This window comes from Macaca nemestrina, chromosome 5, assembly GCF_043159975.1.
Source record: "Macaca nemestrina isolate mMacNem1 chromosome 5, mMacNem.hap1, whole genome shotgun sequence".
NCBI lineage: Eukaryota > Metazoa > Chordata > Mammalia > Primates > Cercopithecidae > Macaca > Macaca nemestrina.
This window is the reverse complement of record NC_092129.1, coordinates 12,557,279-12,580,748: the sequence shown is the minus strand read 5'-3', so window position 1 is coordinate 12,580,748 and position 23,470 is coordinate 12,557,279. Positions and strand designations below refer to the sequence as shown.

At 43.4% G+C, this 23,470-nt stretch overlaps 1 protein-coding gene and 1 long non-coding RNA gene across 3 annotated transcripts in view; one reads left to right on the top strand and one right to left on the bottom strand.

The window, feature by feature from the left end:
- LOC139363275 (uncharacterized) overlaps window positions 1–11,851 on the top strand; it is a 44,489-nt gene extending 32,638 nt beyond the window's left edge. For both annotated transcript variants that reach the window (XR_011623282.1, XR_011623281.1), the window contains 2 exons: window positions 10,553–10,689; window positions 11,558–11,851. This is a non-coding gene — a long non-coding RNA (uncharacterized lncRNA). The remainder of the gene's footprint in view (window positions 1–10,552; window positions 10,690–11,557) is intronic.
- On the bottom strand, window positions 3,470–13,964 carry TAGA (T cell activation RhoGTPase activating protein). Its single transcript, XM_071096254.1, has 9 exons — window positions 13,886–13,964; window positions 13,744–13,797; window positions 13,355–13,421; window positions 11,847–12,013; window positions 10,992–11,153; window positions 10,357–10,466; window positions 8,430–8,625; window positions 7,422–7,536; window positions 3,470–6,125 (listed from the first exon to the last, which is right to left on the bottom strand). The coding sequence occupies exons 1-9, from the start codon at window positions 13,910–13,912 to the stop codon at window positions 4,828–4,830; spliced, it is 2,196 nt and encodes a 731-aa protein (XP_070952355.1). The 5' UTR covers window positions 13,913–13,964; the 3' UTR covers window positions 3,470–4,827.
- Window positions 13,965–23,470: the final 9,506 nt, after the last annotated feature.

The window sequence follows — 23,470 nt, the reverse complement described above, 5'->3', positions numbered from 1 at the left end:
AAGAGAAGCCACGTACTAAGTTCTGGCCTTTGGGATGGAGGTAGAGGTTATTGAGCAGAAAGTTCCCGCTTGGGATCTGGAAGGAAAGGTTAGGGGAAGAGGATCATGTTCCCAGAAAGGATGGTAGACTAGAAAGCTTGAAGTTGTGAACTAGACTGGCTACATAATTTGCAGGGCCCAATGCAAAGTGGACATGCAGGACTGCAGTTCTCAATTATTAATACTCTAAAAATGCCAATAGCAGAGAATTACCCTAGCATTGGGTCCACAGGTCATAGCCCCATGACTGGCTCTGAGTGTGAAGGAACCCTGGGCCGGAGGAGGCCATGATCCCAGCCCTGGACTGCCAGTCTGTTCTTTTCATAGGGCACACAAACCTCCTTCTCATTTAAGCATCTGTTGTCTGGGTTTTCTGTTACATGTGTTCCATAACTGATGCAGGTTATCATTACCCTCATCTGATAGATGGAGAAACTGGAGCTCAGACAGGTTTAGTGCCCTGTGCATGGGAGCAGATTTTGGAGTATTCACAGACTCAGGTTCCGTGAATTTGAATTTGGGTCGTATATTCATTCAACACGTTGTCTTTCTTTTTCCACGGAGATGTTAACATTCTGCATTTCCTGTTTCTGGCCAGATTTTGCATTCCACAAGTTTGCTTGTTTCACAATGCCCGCCTCTTTGTAGCCTATAGTAGGAGGAAGCACTTCATCCCATTTGTTTTTCCTCATTTACATTTAATTTTTACTCTGGAGTGAACATAATGCAGAAGTTCAGTCCACATTTAAAATATTGCTAAAAAGTGATTCACTTCCAATTCTAGCAAAATGTTTATCCCTCTGATTCCTTAGTAATTCTCTTTTTTCAGAGGAAGAGTTGAGATTACATAATGTAATTAAAAAAGAACTGGAAACATGGAAGATCGCATCTGATGTGAGTTTCTGTCTGTTTGACCTTTCTTTTTTTTTTTTTTTTTTTTTTTGAGGCGGAGTCTTCACTCTGTGGCCCAGGCTGGAGTGCAGTGGCACCATCTCGGCTCACTGCAAGCTCCGCCTCCCGGGTTCGCGCCATTCTCCTGCCTCAGCCTCCGGAGTAGCTGGGACTACAGGCGCCCGCCACCGCGCCCGGCTAATTTTTTGTATTTTAGTAGAGACGGGGTTTCACCGTGTTAGCCAGGATGGTCTCGATCTACTGACCTCGTGATCCGCCCGCCTCGGCCTCCCAAAGTGCAGGGATTACAGGCATGAGCCACCGCGCCCGGCCTGTTTGACCTTTCAAGAGGGAAGCGTGTATTGGCGATTTTTCCAGTGAGATCACAATCAGAAGAATTTATCTGTCAATATATTCTTTTAATTTAGGATAAACCTAAGGATAAACAGTGTTCGTAGCTCTTCGCACATTCTGTCTATGGCCATGGGATGCGCTATGGCCATTAACTGTTATTTGTTTTATTAGTGCTAAAAACCATAGCTGCGACTTCAGCTTCCAAGGGACATCAGTGTAACAGAGGTGTTGTATTTGTTGCGTTCAAGTTCTCGTGCAATCTTAGTTTTGCTAAGCTCCCACAAAAGCGCCTAACCTTGGTTAACTCCCACAAGTCAACATTTCTGGAACAAGTTTTAATTTCTTTCAGTCCTCAGTGGTGCTGGTGTGTGGGTGGGGGCACGGTGCACAGTGTGTCAGCACAGATAATCTGTGTATCATGCGTCATCCACCTCTCCCCCTCTTTACCGGAGGAGAGAGCATCTCCCAGGGAATCAGACCTGAATTTAAGTTTAATCTCCTAGTTAGGCCCTGACTTCCAACCCGGTTTTACTATACACTTTGCATTGGGGCGTCAGGTACATCTGTGATTTTCCCATTTGTCATTAGTGTGGGCCCTTAGGAAGTCAATAGAGGACAGAACTCTGGTGTTCCTGGATCCTTGACTAAGGCATCATTTTAATGCCATCTAAATCTCACTGTACACCCTTGCTCTCTGGTTATGGTGAAATATTAAAAAGTATTGGCATATTGAAGGTGTCATTCAGTAGTATTTTGAAAAACTTGGTGTTACGGGTTGAACTGTCTTGCCGCCTCCAAATTCATATGTTGAAGTCCTAATCCCCAACATCTCAGAATGTGACTATATTTGGAGAGAAGCCCTTTACAGAGGTAAAATGAGGTCATTAGGAGGGGTCCTAATCCAGTGTAACTGGTGTCCTTAGAAGAAGGGGAAATTTGGAGGCAGACTCACGTAGAGGGAAGACGATGTGAAGAGACACAGGGAAGAGGCCATCCGTGCTAAGGAGAGAGCCCTGGAACCTCTTCTCCCTCACAGCCCCGGAAGGAACCACCCCTGCTGAAACCTGGACCTTAGACCTCTGGATTTCAGAACTGTGAGACATACATTTCTGTGGTCTGAGCCACCCCATCTATGGGACTTTCTACAGCAGCCCTCGAGAACTAATATACTTGGGAGCCAGGTTGGGGAAACCTTTTGAAAGGCAGACGGACTCTGTAGATAGGAGTGGGGCTACCACACCGTGCAGTATTTGAAATAGTCAACTGTGACTGACTGTACTCTTCAAAGACTAACAACAACATTTGCTTGGGCAGGGAGCTCCTAAACGTTCATCAGCACAATGTGCTATTCATGTGTGTAGAGGACTTCCGGTTTCATTCCACTTTTTAAAAATAAGGAAATTTGGGTAGGGTTTTCGTGACCTGAGTGAGCAGGGTCACACGGAGATCAGGTGAGTGGTAAAGCTGGAATACATTTGTGGCTTCCTGGTTAGTAGTCTTAGTGGTCTATTGATGGGAATCCTCTGATTCTCAATGAGAAGTGGTTATTGTTAGAGGCAGAGGATTTTTTTTCAGTACTAAAATACTTAGTGCAGTGCCTGGCACATGGTAGATGCTAAAATTGTAACTATTGCTATTAGTGACCAACTCTGGAAATGGACTGCTTAAGTTAGCAGTCAGTTGAGCTCTGCCCCCATGAAATTTATATATTATTGGTGCTTAATATTTTTATTTTTTATTTTATTTATTTATTATTTTAATTTTTTGAGACCGAGTCTCACTCTGTCACCCCAACGGGAGTACAGTGGCATGATCTCGGCTCACTGCAACCTCTGCCTTCCGGATTTAAGTGATTCTCCTGCCTCAGCCTCCCAAGTAGCTGGGACTACAGGCGCCCACCACCACACCTGGCTATGTTTTGTATTTTTAGTAGAGATGGGGTTTCACCATGTTGGCCAGGCTGGTCTCAAACTCCCGATCTCAAATGATCTGCCCACCTCGGCCTCCCAAAGTGCTGGGATTACAGGCATGAGCCACCACGCCCAGCCCATCAATAAAGTATTTTTAATATTAGGTCTGAGTGTGCTACCTTGAGCAGTCTATTTTACAACATTATTAACTTTGCACAACATTATTGATAAATCATCTCTGAAAAGACTCAACACAACATATTTCTATAACAAATGAGAAGCATGTATGATATTTTCTTTTAAAAAGTTGATGAAATAAGGAAAATTGAAGTCCAGTATCTCAAAGATACTGGATAAATATCTTAATAATTGAGCAGTAAAGTTCTAATACATTACAAACATTTTACCATTATGTTTGCCAATCATTAAGCAAAGTGAGCATCATAAGAATGAGATGAGATGAGATGTAAAATTACTGGAAAGTTTAATTCGCTAGAAATGAGAAATTTTACATTTATTATATTATCCTTTATTTGTGTACTAAATTTTTCTGGCAGAATGACTGGTTGCTGAAAAAGAAAATGGCTTAAAGTAGGTACTTTTTTATGGTTTTGCAAATTCTGGAGAACAGAGACTGCTTCTTCCTAAACAAGATCTCCAGTCTTGCTATTAGTCTAGAATAGTGAATATATATTCAATAAATGCTTGTTGAGTGAACCAATATGTGAATGATTTTCTCGGTGGATTTCTATTAATTGAGGGAAAGGAGGTAACATGTCAATAAAAAAATGAACATTTTTACTTTCAAATAAGGAAGGCAATTTATTGTAGTGAAATTACATTGAAGTTTTATATATGACCCCCAATGCATATAAAATCATTTACCTCCACACTATAGGATAGGACATCATGAATTACAAAGAAACTCAAAGTGCTGTAGATGAGTTAATATTGATATAATACATTTTCATTAATTTACCCAAATTTAATTGGATGATTGAAAGGACAGGTTGAAGTGTTTTTTCATGATTTTTGCTATGACCTCTGCTTTTGCTGGAGTTTTTAATGCCTTTGATGGCTCCAGACGCTCAGCTCTGTTCCTTGCAGTCTGTTTCTTTCGTCTATGGTGGTGATTAGTTATTGCAAGGCTGCTTATATGGAGTAATATATAGTTTACTCTGGTATAGAGTAAACTTACCGGGGGTTTAAACACTTCTCCCTAAATGGAGTTTGTGGAAAATGTGAAAATTGGCATGACATTTGAGGCCACATTATAAAAGCAAAGATAATTTTCAAACACTAGCCAAGAGAAAAGTGCCCCAGGAAGCAAGGAACAGCAATGTACTTCACTGCAAATCCACAAACGTATGCAGGGATTATTAGACATTCTTTGCACCTAACACCTTATCTATAATACATTTTATACATTTGTTACATATTGCACAAATCCGGGTACACACAGACTATCTGATGCACCATGGCCATGGTGTAGCTATCCTCACTGAGGAGGGCTTTGCACAGCGTTCTAAAGGAGCTTATTCAAGACCTTTTAAAACCACAATCTAAAGGCAGTTCTTTACAAGTCTCATATTTACAGATAGCACAAGCTATGGCATGGTGTATGGCCTCCCTCCTAAATATACGATTCTTTGGCATGTTGGAACTGGTCAGCCTCAAAGACCGGCTGGCTACATCGTCGCATGAGACAGTCCCGCTTATTCCTCTGCACGGACTCGGAGACGGTCCTCAGCCGGAGGAGCTCCGGTCTCCCTGGGCCAGACACGTGCCCCAGAGAGTCCCAAGAAGCATGGACAGTTCTGCTCTGTATCCATCGCTCAGGCAGGGGAGAGGGTCCGTGGCCAGGGAGTGGCTCTTTGCTGTCCCTGTGTCTTGAGTCTCCTGTGTGGTGAGCAGGTGGAAGAGGGGGTAGGAGGGAGTCCACCTCCAGCATCCTCGCCCTCATGCTCCCCACGGTCATGCTCCCCACGGTCTGGCTCCCGTAGGCCGCGAGTCGGGCTGCCGGGCCCTGCATGGCCTCTTCATAAGAGGGTGGGCTTCCAGGCCTCTCCCAGTCAGCTCCCTGGAACACATCATCCACCGAGAGGGCGTGGGGTCTCAGGCAGAAGGCGCGGGTTGTTTGATTGTGGGTTTCAGACCCATTTTCCTGCACGATTCGGCCAGCAAGCTGGCTTTCCTTTCTAACACCCCTTGGGACGTGGTCCCTGGTAAAGTCTTGCGATTTCCCAGACCCTGCGCTGAGGTTTTTGGTCAGCACTTTTTTGTGAGGGGCAAAGGAGAAAGACATGGAGTGCTTTTTAATTTCTCTGCTGAGCTTGCCTTTTTCTGTCTTTGTGGTGAAAGACTGATGTCTGCTGAAGAAATTTCTTTTGGGACTGGAAGGAGAAGCCACGGGTGAGCTGTCAGAGGACGCATCCAGCGAGCTGCTGGAGAAGGCTTTGGGAACCAGTGCCCTTGGGAGCACCGAACCCGGGGTCAAGTTCTTGATCTTCAGGTCCACCGGCCTCTTGGTTTTGCCTTGCACTGCAGGGAAGACCTCCTCTGGAAATGGGTCTTCAGCCTCCTCCCTTTCCAAACGAGAGCCTACCCGGGGCACGGGGAAGTCCCCTTCACTCTTTGTTAGTGTTTGGTTTGTCACCCGGCTCTCAAGGCACTCCTGGGAGGACGGCATGCTGGGCTCTGAGTACCTCCTATCGGGCTGTGCGAGGGAGCTTTTCAGCCTGGCCACGGTGCTCACAATGGGCTCTGGGCTGACCTCTCGGGCATCCTGTGGGCCCCCACTATCAAAGCCAGCAGCTGTGGCCATGGGCACCTGGGGCTGCCTGCTGGGAGAGCTGATGCCACTGCTGCTGTTGGATTCCACATCAGGATCGTTGCTGTCGTAGGCTGAGTCATTCTGCAGGGTCGACACATCTGGGGGAAGTCAAAGAGCAGTTGAACATTTGTTTGGGTTTATTTATTTATTTGTATTTGTATTTTTTTTTTTTTTTTTTGAGACAGAGTCTTGCTTTGTTGCCCAGGCTGGAGTGCAGTGATGTGATCTTGGCTCACTGCAACCTCCTCCTCCTGGGTTCAAGCAATTCTCCTGCCTCAGCCTCCAGAATAGCTGGGATTACAGGTGCCCGTCACCATGCCTGGCTGTTTTTTCTATTTTTAGTAGAGAGGGGGTTTCACCATGTTAGCTAGGCTGGTTTCAAACTCCTGATCTCAGGTAATATGCTTGCTTTGGCCTCCCAAAGTGCTAGGATTACAGGCGTGAGCCACTACGCATGGCCGATCAGGTTCTTTTAGAAATGAACTTTGCTACAGTTCGCCCTGCTCATACCAATCAGGGCACTAGGTGATTTATTAGCAGAACTACTTAGGGGCTTGATATGACAAGAAATGTACCATATGAAAAGTTTGTTTCTTTCTGAATTTATTTTGAGATCAGAAGAAAAATAGGGAAAGGAAATGAGTAAAGGAGAGAGGAAGGAGAGAAAGAGAGGAGAGAATAAGAAAAGAGAGAACAGCATTTCACTGCAAATTTATTTTTATTTATTTATTTATTTATTTATTTATTTTTTTTTGAGACGGAGTCTCACGCTGTTGCCCAGGCTGGAGTGCAGTGGCGCGATCTCGGCTCACTGCAAGCTCCGCCTCCCGGGTTCCCGCCATTCTCCTGCCTCAGCCTCCTGAGTAGCTGGGACTACAGGCGCCCGCCACCGCGCCCGGCTAATTTTTTGTATTTTTAGTAGAGACGGGGTTTCACTGTGGTCTCGATCTCCTGACCTTGTGATCCGCCCGCCTCGGCCTCCCAAAGTGCTGGGATTACAGGCTTGAGCCACCGCGCCCGGCCTCACTGCAAATTTATTGACCTTAATTTTTAAAACCGCTCCTTTTACTGGACCCATTTCCATTGTCATGGAGTCATATGCCATGAAGTGGAAACAAAAGTTTCTCACTCAACTCCAGAGCTAAAGGTGACTTAGTGAAATCAGCAGTGATTTGCGATGAACACTGGGAAGGGGCAAAGACTATCTGTGGTCTGAGAGGCGCTGCAGGAAAAGCCGGGAGCAGGGTTTTCATGTTTAATGGACTGGAGTCTAGTCTGACTTGGGGATTTGTGAAGGTAACTTCTACCTCATACATCAGAGATGCTTTACATGACGGGCAGCCTGGCATGAACTTTTCCCTACAATCGTAATCAAATGATAGCACATTCCATACCTGAACTGTCAGTGTGCTCCAGGGAGTCAACAGAAGCGATACTGGAATGTACTGGAATGTTCTCCCCAAATATTTCAAAGCAGTTATCAATGAGGAATTCCACCAGTGTCTTCACCTGTGAGGAAAAGTAAGCAATTTGTCAGCTTGAAGACTTTTTTTTCCTTTTTTTTTTTTTTTTTTAGGGAGGTGAGGAAGAATGGGGACACAGTGGAGTCACATGCCAAAATGAGAATTTGAGATCTTTATGTGTCTGAAAAGAGCATACAGAAATTTGGTAACAATCAGATACTTTTTATTTTTGTGAGACAGGCTCTCACTCTGTCACCAGGCTGGAGTGCAGTGGCGCGATCTCGGCTCACTGCAACCTCTACCTCCCGGGCTCAACTGATTCTCCTGCCTCCGCCTTCCGAGTAGCTGGGACTACAGGCATGTGCCACCAGGCCCGGCTAATTTTTTCTATTTTTAGTGGAGACGGGATTTTGTCATGTTGCCCAGGCTGGTCTCAAACTCCTGAGCTCAGGCAATTCACCTGCCTCGGCCTCCCAAAGTGCTGAGATTACAGACCTGAGCCACCATGCCAACAATCATATACATTAAAGTTAGATACTCCTTGGTGTTTTGAGACATGCATTTAAATTTAAGAACATACAAAAAATTAAAGTATTAATAACATTTTCATTTAAGTAAGTAGTTTCTCAGATCGATAGACGGATAGACTGTGTCGTACAAACCACAAAAACAAAAGGGCTTTTTTTATATCGGGAGAGAGTGATGTAAACACTTGCAGCACTCATCTGTGTCACAGACCACAGAAGACACAGATTTATTCAGTTTCATTAGATACATGTATCTGAGGGAGTGGAACTATGACAAAAGCATTTTGCATTTTATATTTTCACTGTGATGCTGACTCAGTTGGAGACATTCAGAAGCATTTTATTGCCTGCATTTGGCAAAGAGATGCTGAGATCATAAGTTGGGGATTTCTCATCAGTAAGCAGAACAAACCTTGTTGTTCAGGTCCTTCTGGGCTTCAAATGACAGACACTGGTCATTCTCCAAGGTGAGCATGTTGGGTCCAATGCAGATGGCCAGGTTGCTGGAGTCCATCCTGTTGACCTCAGAGTTCTTGCTGATGAGGTGTAGCACATAGACCAAGTGCTTGAGCAGCAGGAGGTTGGGCCGGGGGAGCTTATCTGCAACCCTGGAATAAAGTGAAGGGATGTTAGTTTTCAAAAAGGCTAATGGTCTTCAGTGTAGCAAGCTGAGAGTTTCTGCCGAAACCAGACTTCCTTTAAAATGAGGAAGGTGCATTTTCACAAGTAATATTGTGAAATGCTCATTCAGACACTTCCAGTGGCAACTGACACAGAGTGAGGCTGGTTAACCGCAAGGTCTTGAGGAGCTAAGAAACTGGCCTTTATAATTGGGACATGAATAATTCAGCCCTTTATTATTTATACAGAGCTTAAATTATGAAGCCAATCTGCATTAAAGACCAGAATTTGCATTTATATTTAGAAAATAGTTTTGTTGAGTAATCATTTAGCCATGTAGAATTTCTTTCTGTTTCTAACACGGCTAGACTGGTTTTCTTGCCTTAAAACAAAAACAAACTATAATTACCAAACGAAGACGACACATTTTTACAACATTCTGAGAAATCTTTATGAAGACTAAATCAGTTTCTTTCTTTTTTTTTTTTCTGAGACGGAGTCTCGCTCTGTCGCCCAGGCTGGAGTGCAGTGTCCTGATCTCAGCTCACTGCAAGCTCCGCCTCCTGGGTTTATGCCATTCTCCTGCCTCAGCCTCCCAAGTAGCTGGGACTATAGGCGCCTGCCACCTCACCCGGCTAGTTTTTTGTATTTTTTTTTTTTTTTTAGTAGAGACGGGGTTTCACTGTGTTAGCCAGGATGGTCTCGATCTCCTGACCTCGTGATCCACCCGTCTTGGCCTCCCAAAGTGCTGGGATTACAGGCCTGAGCCACCCCGCCCAGCTGACTAAATCAGTTTCTAAGGGCATATTCATAATAAGGCAGCACTTCAATCACAACATTGTTCCTAATGATAAGAAATTAGACTTCTTAAAGTCTCTTTTTCAAAAAATGAAATGGTGATTCTTTTCATTTCTCAGAAGAAGGAATTGTTATAAAAATGCTTTATGTCTAGGTGGAAACTCATGGTGATAATCTTAGAATATTCATTTTGGGACAGACATTTTAATGTCTTCACTTCTATACATATGTCATTGAAAATATTTAGCCATGTGGGACAATTATAACATATAGATAGACTTTCATAGGATGTGATAACCGTGCTGACATTTCAAAGCTTGGGTTTTAGAATTCTCTAGTCACTAACAGATCACACTTTCCATTGCATATGTTATTATTTTTACTCTCACTGGAATTTGTTATTATATAGTTTTCCTTTTGGTTAATTATAAGAGGATTAAATATGCTATGAAATTTTATGAACAAAACAACCGCCCCCACACCATTGCCTGGCTGCATCCTGAGGGATGTTTTATGGGAGAACTGTTGCCTTGCATGACACCAATGTAGTTTAAAGATAACCCCAAACTCCTACACTTTGCTGGCAAGCCTGTGTTACAGTTTTCAGGTCTGATTTTATCTCACACTTTTTTGAACAGCTTACATTTTCAGACTTCCCTACCTCTTGGGATTTGTGAGGATTGAAATTCACTTCCTACGTTTTGAAGAAATATTTCCTTTCATTTGGCTAAAATTAAACTTCAAAAGTCCAGGGCACCCTCTGGTTTTTATTCTGGGAGTGGACAAGCAATTCCACTCAGATTCCCTAAACATCACAATTCTCATGAAACAGGGATCATGAAGCTTTTACAAAGTTGTGTAAAGAATCAGAAGACGGAGGTGATGCGGCCTGGCAATCACTGATGACTTTGATGACTTACTGTTTCAGGGCCTCGATTCTGTCCTCCTCGTCCTGCATCTCCAGAGTGCCCATCCACTCCTCAAAGAGGTCGCTTGAAAGTAGCTTCCGGGGGATACTTCTGAGGAAGTCCTGGGGGATGAGAGCGGGCTATTGGCCTATTGGTACTGTATGATGTCCCATGTCCTCGTTTTCACCTGGTTTTCATTCCATCACAGGGTGCTCTATGCTTAGCCCATCATAGATTGTGCCCCTTCATTCCTGCATTTGATTAATCCAGGGAACCCTCTCTGCAACACCCTTGGCCTCTCTGCGACTTTCTAACATCAAGCAGAGTCAGAGGCACCATCCCCAGGTGGGTGTGTTCTGAGGGGCCACTGGATTTTGGCATGTGGATTCTGCCATGGAACAATCAAATTGCCCGTTGTTGGCAAAGTTTTGAGAGAGCAGAATGCATTGCTTTCTGTTGGAATCTGAGGTCACAGAAACAGAGGTGCTTACCAAATAAATAAATAAATAAAGGGCTTAATGAAAAAAATAAAACTCCAAGATCAGTGTACCTTGCTGTGTGGAGAGAAGAGCCTATTTCTTGCATCCTGAGAATGAGTGTGCCAGGGCCCCTTGGCAGGTTTTTTGGCGCAAGCGTGTTGAACTCACCTTAAAGACCACAGCGAGGAGGTGCACGGGGAGGCTCTCCAGATCCACCGCATCCCCAGAGTTGAGCTCCTCCTTCAGCTCCTTGCGGGCTTTCTCGTTGGCTGCTCTCCTGAATATCCCTTCCGTTGAAGGGCCTTTAAGGCATAGAATAGTGAGAATGTCCTAAAGGAAACGGCGATAGGAACAGGAAAGGATTACCATTGGTTCAAAGATACTGTGCTGCTACTAATGCATGAAGATCTATGCTTAGACTGCAGAAAGAATTAAAATAATGTACATGAACAGTTTCTAACTTTACTTGTCATAAAATATCATCTCTCTAAAAGTTAGTTATCTTCTCTAGTATACTGAGATAGTCTTAACAGGAATATTAATGTCAGATTTTGCTTTCAGTTCAGTCGCTATCAACGGCCTTCCTCAACCCCACTATTTTTCTAAGAGGAGGCAAATTGTGAAAGCTCTAATTTTGCACTTTCTAAAATCATTTTGGAGCTCTCTCATTTCAAATACTTCCATATGAACATTGGATTTTGGATCACAAAGTCTATATTCTGTTTCCCCTTCAGACTTTTCAGAAGCTACAAATCTTCGGCATTCTTCACTCTGTGCAGTCAGAGAAATGGAGGGACCATAGCTCTGAGCTCATTGGCAAATACAACTAATTTCAATTTCTGGAATGGAAGCAGTCAGATATTCTTCTAACTGCATGCGTATGTGGGAGTGCCATGTCGAAGAGTGGAAAATATGGAAGATCAGTCCCTACAAACTTCATAGGAGAATGACATTCAGATTTCCCGAGTATTTTGCATGTCCAACTGAAAACTGAAGTAGGTTTATGAGAAAATGCATGCCTACCTGGATGGGTCTGGGGAGTGTGTCGCTGCCACCACAGATAATTGACAAGGGCTGATCAAATAGTGATGCTTTCAAGTCTGTCTCCAAAGCCCCAGAAAAATCTGATGCAGGGGAGAGCCTTCTCATGAGAAAGGGCCAGGACAGCACCTTCTTTCTCTTCTTAACTTCTACAGCCAAGAAAACAAGGCAACGAGAAAAATTAGACTACAGTGTTAATACGCAAAGATCCAGGTAAGAAAATGGGTATCGTTGGCCACATAATGTGGTCGATAGTATATGCCATGTGAGAAAAATAATTTTGAAAACTTAAGAAAGCAAAGGGCGTGAATCTTAATCTAGAAAAACCAACCGATAAACAACCACACTGTTACCAGGGCAACCAGTTCCCTAAACAGCAACACCAGGGTTCCTCAGAGCCTCCACCTTTCCTGTTTTCACTCTTTCCAGCTGTTTGCTACAGAAAATTAGCAAAACCTAACTGTGCAGATCATAAACAACCATCTTAACCTACTGGCCTGAATAACTATAGAGGAAATTTCTGATATGAAATAGATTATTTTGATTTCCTCCTTTAATTGGCGAAGAAAACGAAACTTAAAAGGTGAGGAAGTGACTTGCTCAGTATCTCTTCGAAGGCACATAGCAGGGCCGGCTCCAACCCTTTGCAGCCTCGCAGGCACTACATAGCCACTAGAGGGAGCTAACACCATTCTTCCTTCCGGGTGACTGGTCACCTGGGTTTTCCAGGTCGCTGCTTTAGGACAGAGGCAAATACGAATCGCGGCAGGAAGGTCTGAACCTACATCTGGCAACTGGAAATTATCAGCAAAACGTTATCAAGATATTCTGTCCTTCCGAAATCCACAAGATGTGTGTGCAATGGATATTGCAATCTCAAAAGTTTCCTTCTTTCTTTTCTTTTCCTTCCTTCCTTCTCCTTTTTTTAAAAACTAATTATAAAGGCTATATTTTCTAAATGCATTGGCATATGTTTCTGTACATTTTAGATTGGCAAGTGGAAGCGTGATGAGAAAGAAGTGGCCTGTATGGTTCAGGAGAACTGGGTCAGGGTTGTGCTGTAATGAAATGCATTATGAAAAAAATTGAGAGCGAATGGTGGGTCCTTTGGGATTTGAGATCAGCAACAGTTGCTTCATAGGCTCTTGGATGCATTCTCCATAAGAGAAGGAAGAAAATGGAAAAGACGCTGTGTGTTTTCAAATGTGTGCATGCTAATTGTGGAAACATACATGGCCAGGAGACGGAACCGCATTAAAAACCCTTGGCAGAACTGGGGGATTCTCTGTGGAGAGGCTCTTTCCGCTCGCAGCACTCCCGGCTCTAGTGAGTTGGAGCACACCTGCCATTTAAGGGTTAATGTTCTGCGGTCTTTAACAGAACACTTATACAAAAAAATTCCTAGTAGAGTAAAAACGCTGTGGTTTTGCAAACCAAGAACGCTGGTTGTTAGCACTTACATAAAAGATCAGTATGTTTTCAAAACTCACCAATGAGCTGGCAAATACTGTCTTCACTCTCACATGATGCCAACAGGGGATGTTCCTTGATGTCACCCTAAAAACATTTTTATTTCAGTTAAATATAGTGACTGAAGAAACCTATCGAGTCTTTCCCCACAAAACACACATACAACATTTTATTCATATTAAAAATGAAGTCAGTAGAGTGCATTGATGTTTTTTTCTAGCTTCTAGAGGCAATATTAAAGTCTCGATTGTCATCATATAAGATCCTAATTAATGTGTTTAATTTACTACATGTGTGATGTTAATTTACTACTCTGATAATTAATATTCAACCCAAATAATATTCAATAAAACAAAGTTTTCCACCTTCTCACAGTACAGATAAAAAGTTTCAAAAATTGCTTTCTTACCTCTGATTGACATTCGATTAGCGTCTCCATATTACTGGCATTTAGTGTTTTTGACTAAAAGAGAAAAAATAAAATTAGGTAAATATCTTTTGGCCCTTGCCTCTAGGAAACGCGAATTAATAAATGTGAGAGTGTCACTCACAGCATTGTGGCTGCTTCTCAGCTTCATCAGTATTGGGACTGACTGTCCGGGAGTGAATTTCACTCCTGTGCGGCTGTGGCTCTGTCTACAACGAATCATATGGAAAGGAGTTAGGAGGAACACACAGTAGGTTGGCCACTTTCAGCACCACTTTGCCAAAGCACAGAGTTTGAAACTATTTATTTATTTATTTATTTTTCTATTTTACTACTTTTTCAATTGCCTTTACTTTGGAAAAAAAACTATTACATAGACAAGTTTTCAGTTCTGTGTGACCAGATGTCATATGTTGTTAAGAACAGCATCTGAACACAATTATTTCTAAATTATTTAAGCCAACTATCTTTACCATTCTAAACGTTGTCACCAATTTATTCCATTCCCATCAAGAGATAATTTGGATATCAATTACATTAACATTTTAAATTAACATTAACATTAACTTTTTGGGGGGAGTCCTCACTATATGCCAGCTATCGTAGTAGGTGCTTTGCATGGATTTTCTCATCTAATCCAAAAAGGAAAAAAAAATGTATCTCCAGGATGCTGCAATAGTAAACATGAAACAAAGACAACATTTATAGAATCCCTACACCAAAAAGGTGCAGCCTTCACGTTGAAGCAAAGCTTTCTTTGTCCTGAGACTTTATAAAGTGAGTGTATATTCCACGGGCTAGCTGTTTTCTGTTGCCTGTGATCTGAGTGACCTGTGACTGGCAAGGCAGCCTGCAATTTCTAGGCGTGTTAATATATAGTACTTACCCTCGGAGAGTCTCTAGCCAGAGTTCTTTTACATCCGGTGAGCTGTAAATAATGGGAGAAAGAGCATGACACTCTGCTGCTTCTAGTCCACTGGGAGAGAGGGAGACTGAGCCGGTCTCCCTTCACATGCTCTGCATTATAAGCGAGGGGGCGGGCAGGTGGAAATTCAGAATATTACAGAGACCGGAAAGAACATCATGGGCTGTCACACAGACGAAGCCAGCCAGACACTGGAGAGCTCTCACTTCCTCATTCCTTTTAGGGCAGCTCTGTCTTTTTTTTTTTCTCCTCCACTTCAAAGTAAAAAAATCTGTAAACTACTAGGAGTGGAAAAGATGACATTCAGCCCATAGGTGAAGGCTCTGATTAATGTCATAGGTGGGATGTGTGAACAAGAAATTGTGTTATTCTGTGCATAAACATCACTTTATTTTCTAAAGTGGTAATTTCAAGTGCCTTTTTTTGCGTCCTGTTTGGGTGCTGTTCCCCCTCCCACGTGCCATCCGCTCTGTCCACCAGCACCACACGTTGATTAGCATCCCTGGATGTGGGACACTGTTACAGAACCAGAAAGAAACCCAAGACAGTCCCTTCCTTGAGGAACAATCACCATCCAAAGCCACGTTAGTTTCCTTTGGAAGTAGGAAGAAAACTCCCTCGAGTCAGTTGTCAATACAGTAACCCCCTTCTCCTTTCTGTAACTCCTGGTCAAAAGTATTGATACTTAATTTACAGTCAGAGCAGATGTCGTTCTGACATGGAAGGAAAACAAAAATTCCTTTGATCAGACCAATTTAAAATAGGAAAGAGATGGTGAATTTCATTTGTGGATCACTCTTTCTGCATAAGAGAATTTCTGATCTTTTCTATAGATCAAGGGCAATATATGAAACCACTCAAATGCCTCAGCATGAGAATGGATGCATAAGTTGTGATCCATTCACATAGAGAATGAATGTTATATAGCACTGACAATGAACAGCCTATGACTATAGCCAACAATATGGTTGGATCTCACAATATGACGTTGAGCCAAGGAAGCCAGACTTGAATTAATTAATGCAAAGCACAAAACTAGCAAAAGTCGTCTGTGCTGTTGGAAGCAAGAGTAGCAGTTTCCCAGAGGGACTGGTAGTGACTTCCAGGGGCCAGCGGGGGTTTGGTGATTGTCCATTCTTGATCTGGGTGGTGCTAGGCTTATGTGCACACTTTCCTATTTATGTTAGTTTTCAATAAAAAGTTTTAAAATAACTTGGCTTCATTCATCATCAGCATCTTTCATTTTAAGACTTTTCCAGGCCGGGCGCGGTGGCTTACACCTGTAATCCCAGCACTTTGGGAGGCTGAGGCGGGCGGATCATGAGGTCAGGAGATGGAGACCATCCTGGCTAACACGGTGAAACCCCGTCTCTACTAAAAATGCAAAAAATTAGCCGGGCGTGGTGGCAGGCACCTGTAGTCCCAGCTACTTGGGAGGCTGAGGCAGGAGAATGGCGTGAACCCGGGAGGCGGAGCTTGCAGTGAGCTGAGATCGAGCCACTGCACTCCAGCCTGGGCGACTGAGCGAGACTCCATCTCAAATAAAAAAAAAAAGACTTTTCCATATTGTCACTTCTATTGTCATTTTACTGAAAGGAGGTGATTATGGGGGCAGACTTTGGGAAACTGAAGCACAGAGAGGTAGAAATTTGCTCTGTAACTCAGAGGCTCAGTGGGGACCTAGGGACAGATCCTGGTTTTCAGACTTCCAGCTGGACGTTCCCTCTCTTAAAGCCACTACAGTGCCAGAGTTCACCCAGTGTTCCCAGGGCAGCTGTAGAGGCCCCTGCTCTTTCAGCATCCCTCTCCTGCCTTTATAAACCTCCAAAGTGGACTCACTGATTTTTTTAATTGAAAAAGGGCATTTACGCTGTGCCCAGCCTAGTGCCAGGTATATAGTAGGTACTAAATAAATAATTTCTGAATGTATACATTTCCTTATAAAATAGTCAAAATAGAGTATTACTATAATATTCTATATATCATACTATATTGTGTTATCTATTCATCGTTGATATGTATTTTCTAAACTTTTTTTTTCTGACAAGTGGACTTTTTAATTTTTGTAAGAAACTTAATGTACTTACTGTTCTTTCTTTCTTTCTTTTTTCGAGATGGAGTTTCGCTCTTGTCACCCAGGCTGTAGTGCAATGGCATGATGTCAGCTCACTGCAACCTCTGCCTCCCGGGTTCAAGTGATTCTCCTGTCTTAGCCTTCCAAGTAGCTGGGATTACAGGCACACGCCACCATGCCTGGCTAGTTTTTGTATTTTTAGTAGAGGTGGGGTTTCGCCATGTTGGTTGGGCTGGTCTGGAAATCCTGATCTCAGGTGATCCACCCACCTTGGCCTCCCAAAGTGCTGGGATTACAGGCGTGAGCCACTGTGCCTGGCCAAATTGTCTCTTTAAGATTGTTCTTGCCGGCCTCTAGTGCTACAGGCATTGCCACTCCTGAGAAAGCCACTCCCTCATCAGGTGAAGGCTCCTGGTTATGGAAAAATGGAGCCCACCTTCCAAAAGTTTCCATCTTAAATCCCAGTTCTATCCTGGGAGATACAACTTTCAGATTCCTCTACCATTTCAGATTCATCTACCATTTCAGATTCATCTACCATTCATTCATTTCAGATTCATCTACCATTCATTCATTTCAGATTCATCTACCATTCATTCATTTCAGATTCATCTAGCATTCATTCATTTCAGATTCATCTACCATTCATTCATTTCAGATTCATCTACCATTCATTCATTTCAGATTGATCTACCATTACCCCCAAAACACCAAACAATGAAATGACTTCAGTGCTGGCATCATCCCAGTGGTTCATGTTCTTTTTAAAAACCATCTATCTTGGCATCTGTCATTAGCTCTGCATCTACCATTCTAAGAGTGGGGGAAGGTGAGTCTTACTGAAAACCTGCATATGCGCTAGCTATTTTTAAAGACTTTATCTCATGTAATTAGCAACACAGCACTCTGAAGTATGTCCTCCTCCCTGTTTTATAGGTGAGACAATTGGGACTCCCCGGGGTCAGTTAACTTGCCCATGGTCACTCAGCCGTGTTTAAGCCTTGGTCCTACGTTTGGATCCTAAGTCCAGAGCTCTCTGTATTCTTCCACTCAGAGATAACCCTTCAAATGGATCATTTAGAAACAGAGACAAGATGTTGAGACCTCGTATATCAACTTATATCTGAACAACCCAGGTAGATTTTTATGGGGAATGCTTACCTAGCAGAGAGTTAGATTTAGGGCAAGCTCCTGAAACTTCAGAATTTCCTTTTGTCAGTTTCATTAATAACAATAAATAAACACAATTTACATCTCTTTTTTTTTTTTTTTTTGAGATGGAGTTTCACTCTTGTCGCCCAGGCTGGAGTGTAATGGCGAGATTGCTGCTCACTATAATCTCTGCCTCCTGGGTTCAAGTGATTCTCCTGCCTCAGCCTCCTGAGTAACTGGGATTACAGGCATGTGCAACCACGCCCAGCTAATTTTTGTATGTTCAGTAGAGATGGGGTTTCACCATGTTGGCCAGGCTGGTCTCGAACTCCTGACCTCAGGTGATCCACCTGCCTTGGCCTCCCAAAGTGCTGGGATTGCAGGTGTGAGCCACTGGGCCCAGCCTCAGCATCTTTTAAAAATATGTAAGATGAATGGTTTGATGACCTGCAGAAATGGTTACATTGACAAACTTTCCTTTTCCTTCTGGGACCTACCATGCCTAGTTAAGCAACCAGGGAAGGTGCCGAACTATCTAGGATGAAAAGTTAGTAGCAAATACGGCAACAGAAAAGAGTTAGGGCCCCTACATTTTTTAAAGCAGAAATATGTTTTGGCTCTTCTTATTGACCCAACTGATGGTGGGAAAACCCAGAGGGAGGTGCCATCCTTTGGGGTCCCTGGGAGATTTTGACAGTCAACATCTAATGAATAGGTGCATTTTGTGACTGAAGGAAAGCCATCATTGTTGGCTGGTGCTGGTGGGGGACTGAGGAGGCGTTCTGCTTCATGACTGTGGCCCCACCTGCATATGGCCCCTACTATGCAAAGAGTTGTGGAGGGCAGGTGCTACACCCTCACCTCTGAAAATCTTACAGTAATTTTGATTGCATTTTTCCGAACACTAGGAGAAACATTTGTAAATACAGTGCAAAATGTGGAAGCAGTCATGTCAAAAGTTAGAAAAAAAGATGGAAATGTCAGTTTCACTTTTTCCATATTCTTGTCTCCCACACATCTCTTTGAAAAGCAAGCTCACATCACCCTGCATGGTAAGAGTCTTCAGAATGTGGAAAGGAACTTCAATGGCTTTTGCTGGGTTGGGCTGAAGGAAACCCCGGTGAAACCCACATCTGTAAAGATGCTTCTCATGGTGGGACTTTCATCGCTTGGGTCCTGGTCACAATCAATTTTTCTGCAAAGAACTGGCTTTGCTTTTCTTGTGTTGAGTCTCTAGGGACAGTGAGTTCCGTTCCGGGGACTGTGACTTCTATGCTGTGTACATGTGTGCTTTGGAGAGTTACCGGAAGCACCATCGTTCCTTCCCATACTTCCAGGCTCAGTTACCACTTCACTCTGGACTGTTGTGAACCAGAATATGGAAGTCATTTTCCCCACATTGTTTACCCAGCTTGCCTGGGAAACACCAACTGGAGAATCAGAGTCTGGCTCTTCATTTTGAACTCACTTTCTCTTTCTTTTCCTGGGACCACCCAGTGATTCAGAGTCCTGCATTCTGTAATGAGATTAATGTCAACAGTTTCCTGCATTGAAGATTATTTTCCCAAAGAGTTCACAATTTCCTTCAGGACTTCTCCATCACCCCAGTGTCTGGCTACCTAATGATTGATTAATAGGTTGATCTTCTAGAAAGCTCAAATTACAATTTCTTTTTTTAAAAAAGGGCAATCCAGCCTTTTCTCTGATTATCCCTCCTCCCCATTTCCCACTTGTCATATGTTTTAGCCACACAGGCTATTGTTATTCCCTAAAAGTGTGCTTCTGAGTCTCCAGGCCTTTGATAAATTGTTCCGTCCTCCCTGAATGCCGTTCACCCCATCTGCCTTTTGAAATTCTGCCCTTCCCTCGGAATCTAGCCCAAGTCCCATCTCCTCTAAGAAGGGATTTTTCTTGATTGAATTAAACTCCCTTCCCTGGCCCTGCATAGTGGCCACACCCAGTAGACTGTGAGTCTCCAGAAAGCAGGGACACATTTTCATCTTTCATTCTTACGAGTGCCTGGCCTCCTATTTTGCACACAGTAGGCATTTGCTACACTTTAATTACTACTAAAATTGTGTGATAAAATAAAACATTTAAATCTCACCATACATTTGCTGGTATTGCAACTCGTCACTCAGACTTTTTGTCACTTAGCCTCTTTGACTGTTTCGTTTCATAGAGAAAGACTACCTCTTTGTCACGCTGTAACAGTGACCGTTGTTGCAGAATTTGATTGAGCTGGGGACATGCTCTCCTTGCACACACCACCGGCTTACGTCAATACCAATGTTGAGGGATTCGACACATGGACTTTCTAGCTCTGTGGTGAGTAAGGAAGTCTCTCTTTAGGTGGACTTGAGTGGCAGCTTCTGTCAGTGAATCTGTCAGGAGGGCGTGACCACACCTGTCCAGCTCTCACCTCCAAGGACCAAAGCCTTACCAGTGTTCTCACCTTAGACTCCCTAGTTCTGTCTGCTCTGGGAAGTGTGAACATGAATGTCCCCAGAGCCATGCTCCTCAGTGTCTGGAGGCAGAGGAGGACTTAGCGTAAAGGACTCTGCGGGCTGGGGAGACGGTGCTCACTTCGAATGACGGTCTTGGATTCACTAATCTGCAAAGTACCCAACCTGCAGAGTCTTTCATGCGGTGACTTTGGTTATAGCGAATTAGCAATAAAACTCCTTGTCTGCCTCTCCTCTAAGAAACTTCTAGGAAAGTCTGTGGGTGGGGAAGATATACCTGGAAGAGAGGTTCTCGCCTCTCCGCAGGCCCCGGGCTCACAGATGCAGGCGAGGACTCGGTCTCAGCTACAGTAAATCCAGTTCAGTCCTTTAAGGTCATTTTTTAATTTTTAATTTTTTTTTCCCCCAGCAGGAAAAGGGCTGCCTTCTAGGGAACTTCTCAGAGTTTTGCTGGGACCCTGGCATCCCTGAAATAATGTCAAGCATCATTGCATCTTGCAAAATAATTTGCTGTCTCCACAAATGCCTGCATTTCTGCAGCAGTGGAAGCAGACATTTCAGATTTGCTCCCTCAGATCTTTGCAATTATGAATTTATCTTTGTGTTGGAATACAAAATAGGCTCAGCATAAAATAATATTTGAAGAACTCTGTGTTTTCAAAAGCTGGCTTGAAAACTAAGAAAGTCTCAAACAAAATGTTCTTCTTAAACTGCCTTCTCCACTTATTGAGATCAAGATGAAGACTTAAAAATAAGACCTCCTGAGATTAGGTGATTAGAAGCTGTATGGCTGATGACACAAACTGCTATGGAACCCAGGCATGGTCTCACCTTAGCTGCGTCACACAAACTGCTATGGGACCCAAGCAGGGCTTCAGCTTAGCTCTGTTTGTCACTTTAAGAACTAAAGAATCTGACTGGGGGTGGTGGCTCACGCCTGTAATCCCAGCACTTTGGGAGACCAAGGCGGGCAGATCACGAGGTCTGGAGTTCGAGACCATTCTGGCCAACATGGTGAAACATCTCTAATAAATAAACAAAAAATGATCCGGGCATGGTGGCACATGCCTGTAGTCCCACCTACTCGGGAGGCTGAGGCAGGTGAATCACTTGAACCCGGGAGGCAGAGGCTGCAGTGAGCCCAGATCGTGCCATTGCACTCCAGCCTGGCAACAGAGCGAGACTCTGTCTGTTGATATTTTGGCCTGAAAAATTGCACAAAGAAAACATGATGTCAAAAAAGGCATGTCAGCAACCCTGAACATCAGTTAACTACAATATGATGTGGTAGGTTATTTTTTTGAAGAAACAAAGAGAAAACTATGAAAGCTGAGGTTCTTTGTTAGCAGTCTACAAAATTCATGTGCGGCATTTGTAAAAATCTGAACCAAAAAAGTAGAAATGGTGGAAAAATGTTTAGTTGGCCCCATGCTTTTAAAATGCCTTTTAAAGATGTATTTACTGTAGTTGACTTTGGTTTTTTTACTGAGCAATTTTTTTCATTTGTCATATGAAAAAAATTATCCAGGGCTTTTACCTCCCTGTGTAAATTTAAAAAAAGAAAAGTATTTGTTATTTTGAATGTGTGTGGTCTCCTTCTCAAATACTGTGCCTTATTTGGTGTCTCCTAAGAAAATCTTTCAGTGATGCCCTCCTGAGGCGGCCCCTGCTCCTCGGGGTTGGGGAGCGTGGCCACTAGGCATGCAGCTCCTGCCAGGGGAAGAAGTAAAGGGGTCTCCACCCTGAAGACAAACTCTCACCTGGCCGGAGCGGGCTTGTCAGTGCTCAGGGCAGTGTGTTCATTGGCGGCGTCACATCTGATTTTCACCTTTCGCCCAGGTTCAGGTACCAACCATTTAGCAAGTCCTAACCCTTTGTGGCTGGATCTGTTGAGTGCTTTCTTTTCCTGGCAACTGTAGCCTTCTTGATGCACTAGTCCAGACTGGTTCTGATTTAGACTCTAGGACCAGTCCCGGGGAAGGGTTTAAAGCTAGTGTCATCTTCTATGTGAAAAGACTTTGGGCAGGGGGGCAAGGGAAAGGCACGTAATTTTTGCAAGCCTGATGCAGCCTCCTAGGCTCTTCTTACAGAAAAAAGAATCATAAGATTTCTCCTTCTGCTTTTGCGTCATAAAACATTATACGACACACTAGAAAGCATTATATATATATGTATCTGTGTGTATATACATACACATATATAATTTTTTGTTTTTGAGATGGAGTCTCGCTCTGTTGCCCAGGCTGGAGTGCAGTGGTGTGATCTCGGTTCACTGCAACCTCTGCCTCCTGGTTCAAGCAATTCTCTGCCTTAGGCTCCCAAGTAGCTGGGATTACAGGCACCCACCACCACACCTGGCTAATTTTTGTATTTTTAGTAGAGACGAGATTTCACCATCTTGGCCAGGCTGGTCTTGAACTCCTGACCTCATGATCCATCTGCCTCGGCCTCCCAAAGTGCTGAGGTTACGGGTGTGAGCCACCATGCCCAGCTATGATACATATTTTTAAAAATTTCCATATCTTTCCTAAGTTTGCATATGTTAACTGGAAAACTGAGCCCAGAAGCCCTTTCTCTGAGTTGTAGCCTTTGTGAGATCTTCCCTAAATCTCAAACAGCAACCATTTCTCAAATGTGCAGTGCAGTGCAGTGCTGCTCCAACTTGATCGTGTATCAGAATCACCTGGAGGTTCACTCAAACCCAGACTGTGGCCTCCACCTTGGAGCGTCTGATTCGGCAGGTCTGGGGAGAGGCCCGAAAATGTGCATTTGTGGAGTACCCAGTGATGCTGATGCAGCTGGTCTGAGGGCCACACTCTGAAGGATGACTGAAAGCACAGTAAGACCTCATTTAATGTCATCCATAGGTTCTTGGAAACTGTGACTCTAAGCGAATCAACATATAACGAAAACAATTTTCCCATAGGCTAACTGATGATGTAAAAAAGAGTCAAGTTTCTGTGGCATATTTCTGGTCACAAAAGGATCACTGAACTTCTAAATAAAGACCCAGAGCACTTCAAATATTAAACATTGAAATAAGTGTGAGCTATACAAACATTTAGGAAAGATGAATAAAAACAAAGAGAATCA

What these genes read in the sequence shown, in the direction of transcription:
- TAGA (XM_071096254.1), bottom strand. Translation starts at nt 13,912, where the DNA reads ATGAAGCTGAGAAGCAGCCACAATGCT. An exon ending in CAGTATTTGCCAGCTCATTG is followed by an intron (nt 12,014 to 13,354) that starts GTGAGTTTTGAA and finishes TCTTGGCTGTAG; the next exon opens with AAGTTAAGAAGAGAAAGAAG. An exon ending in CACTCCCCAGACCCATCCAG is followed by an intron (nt 11,154 to 11,846) that starts GTAGGCATGCAT and finishes CGTTTCCTTTAG; the next exon opens with GACATTCTCACTATTCTATG.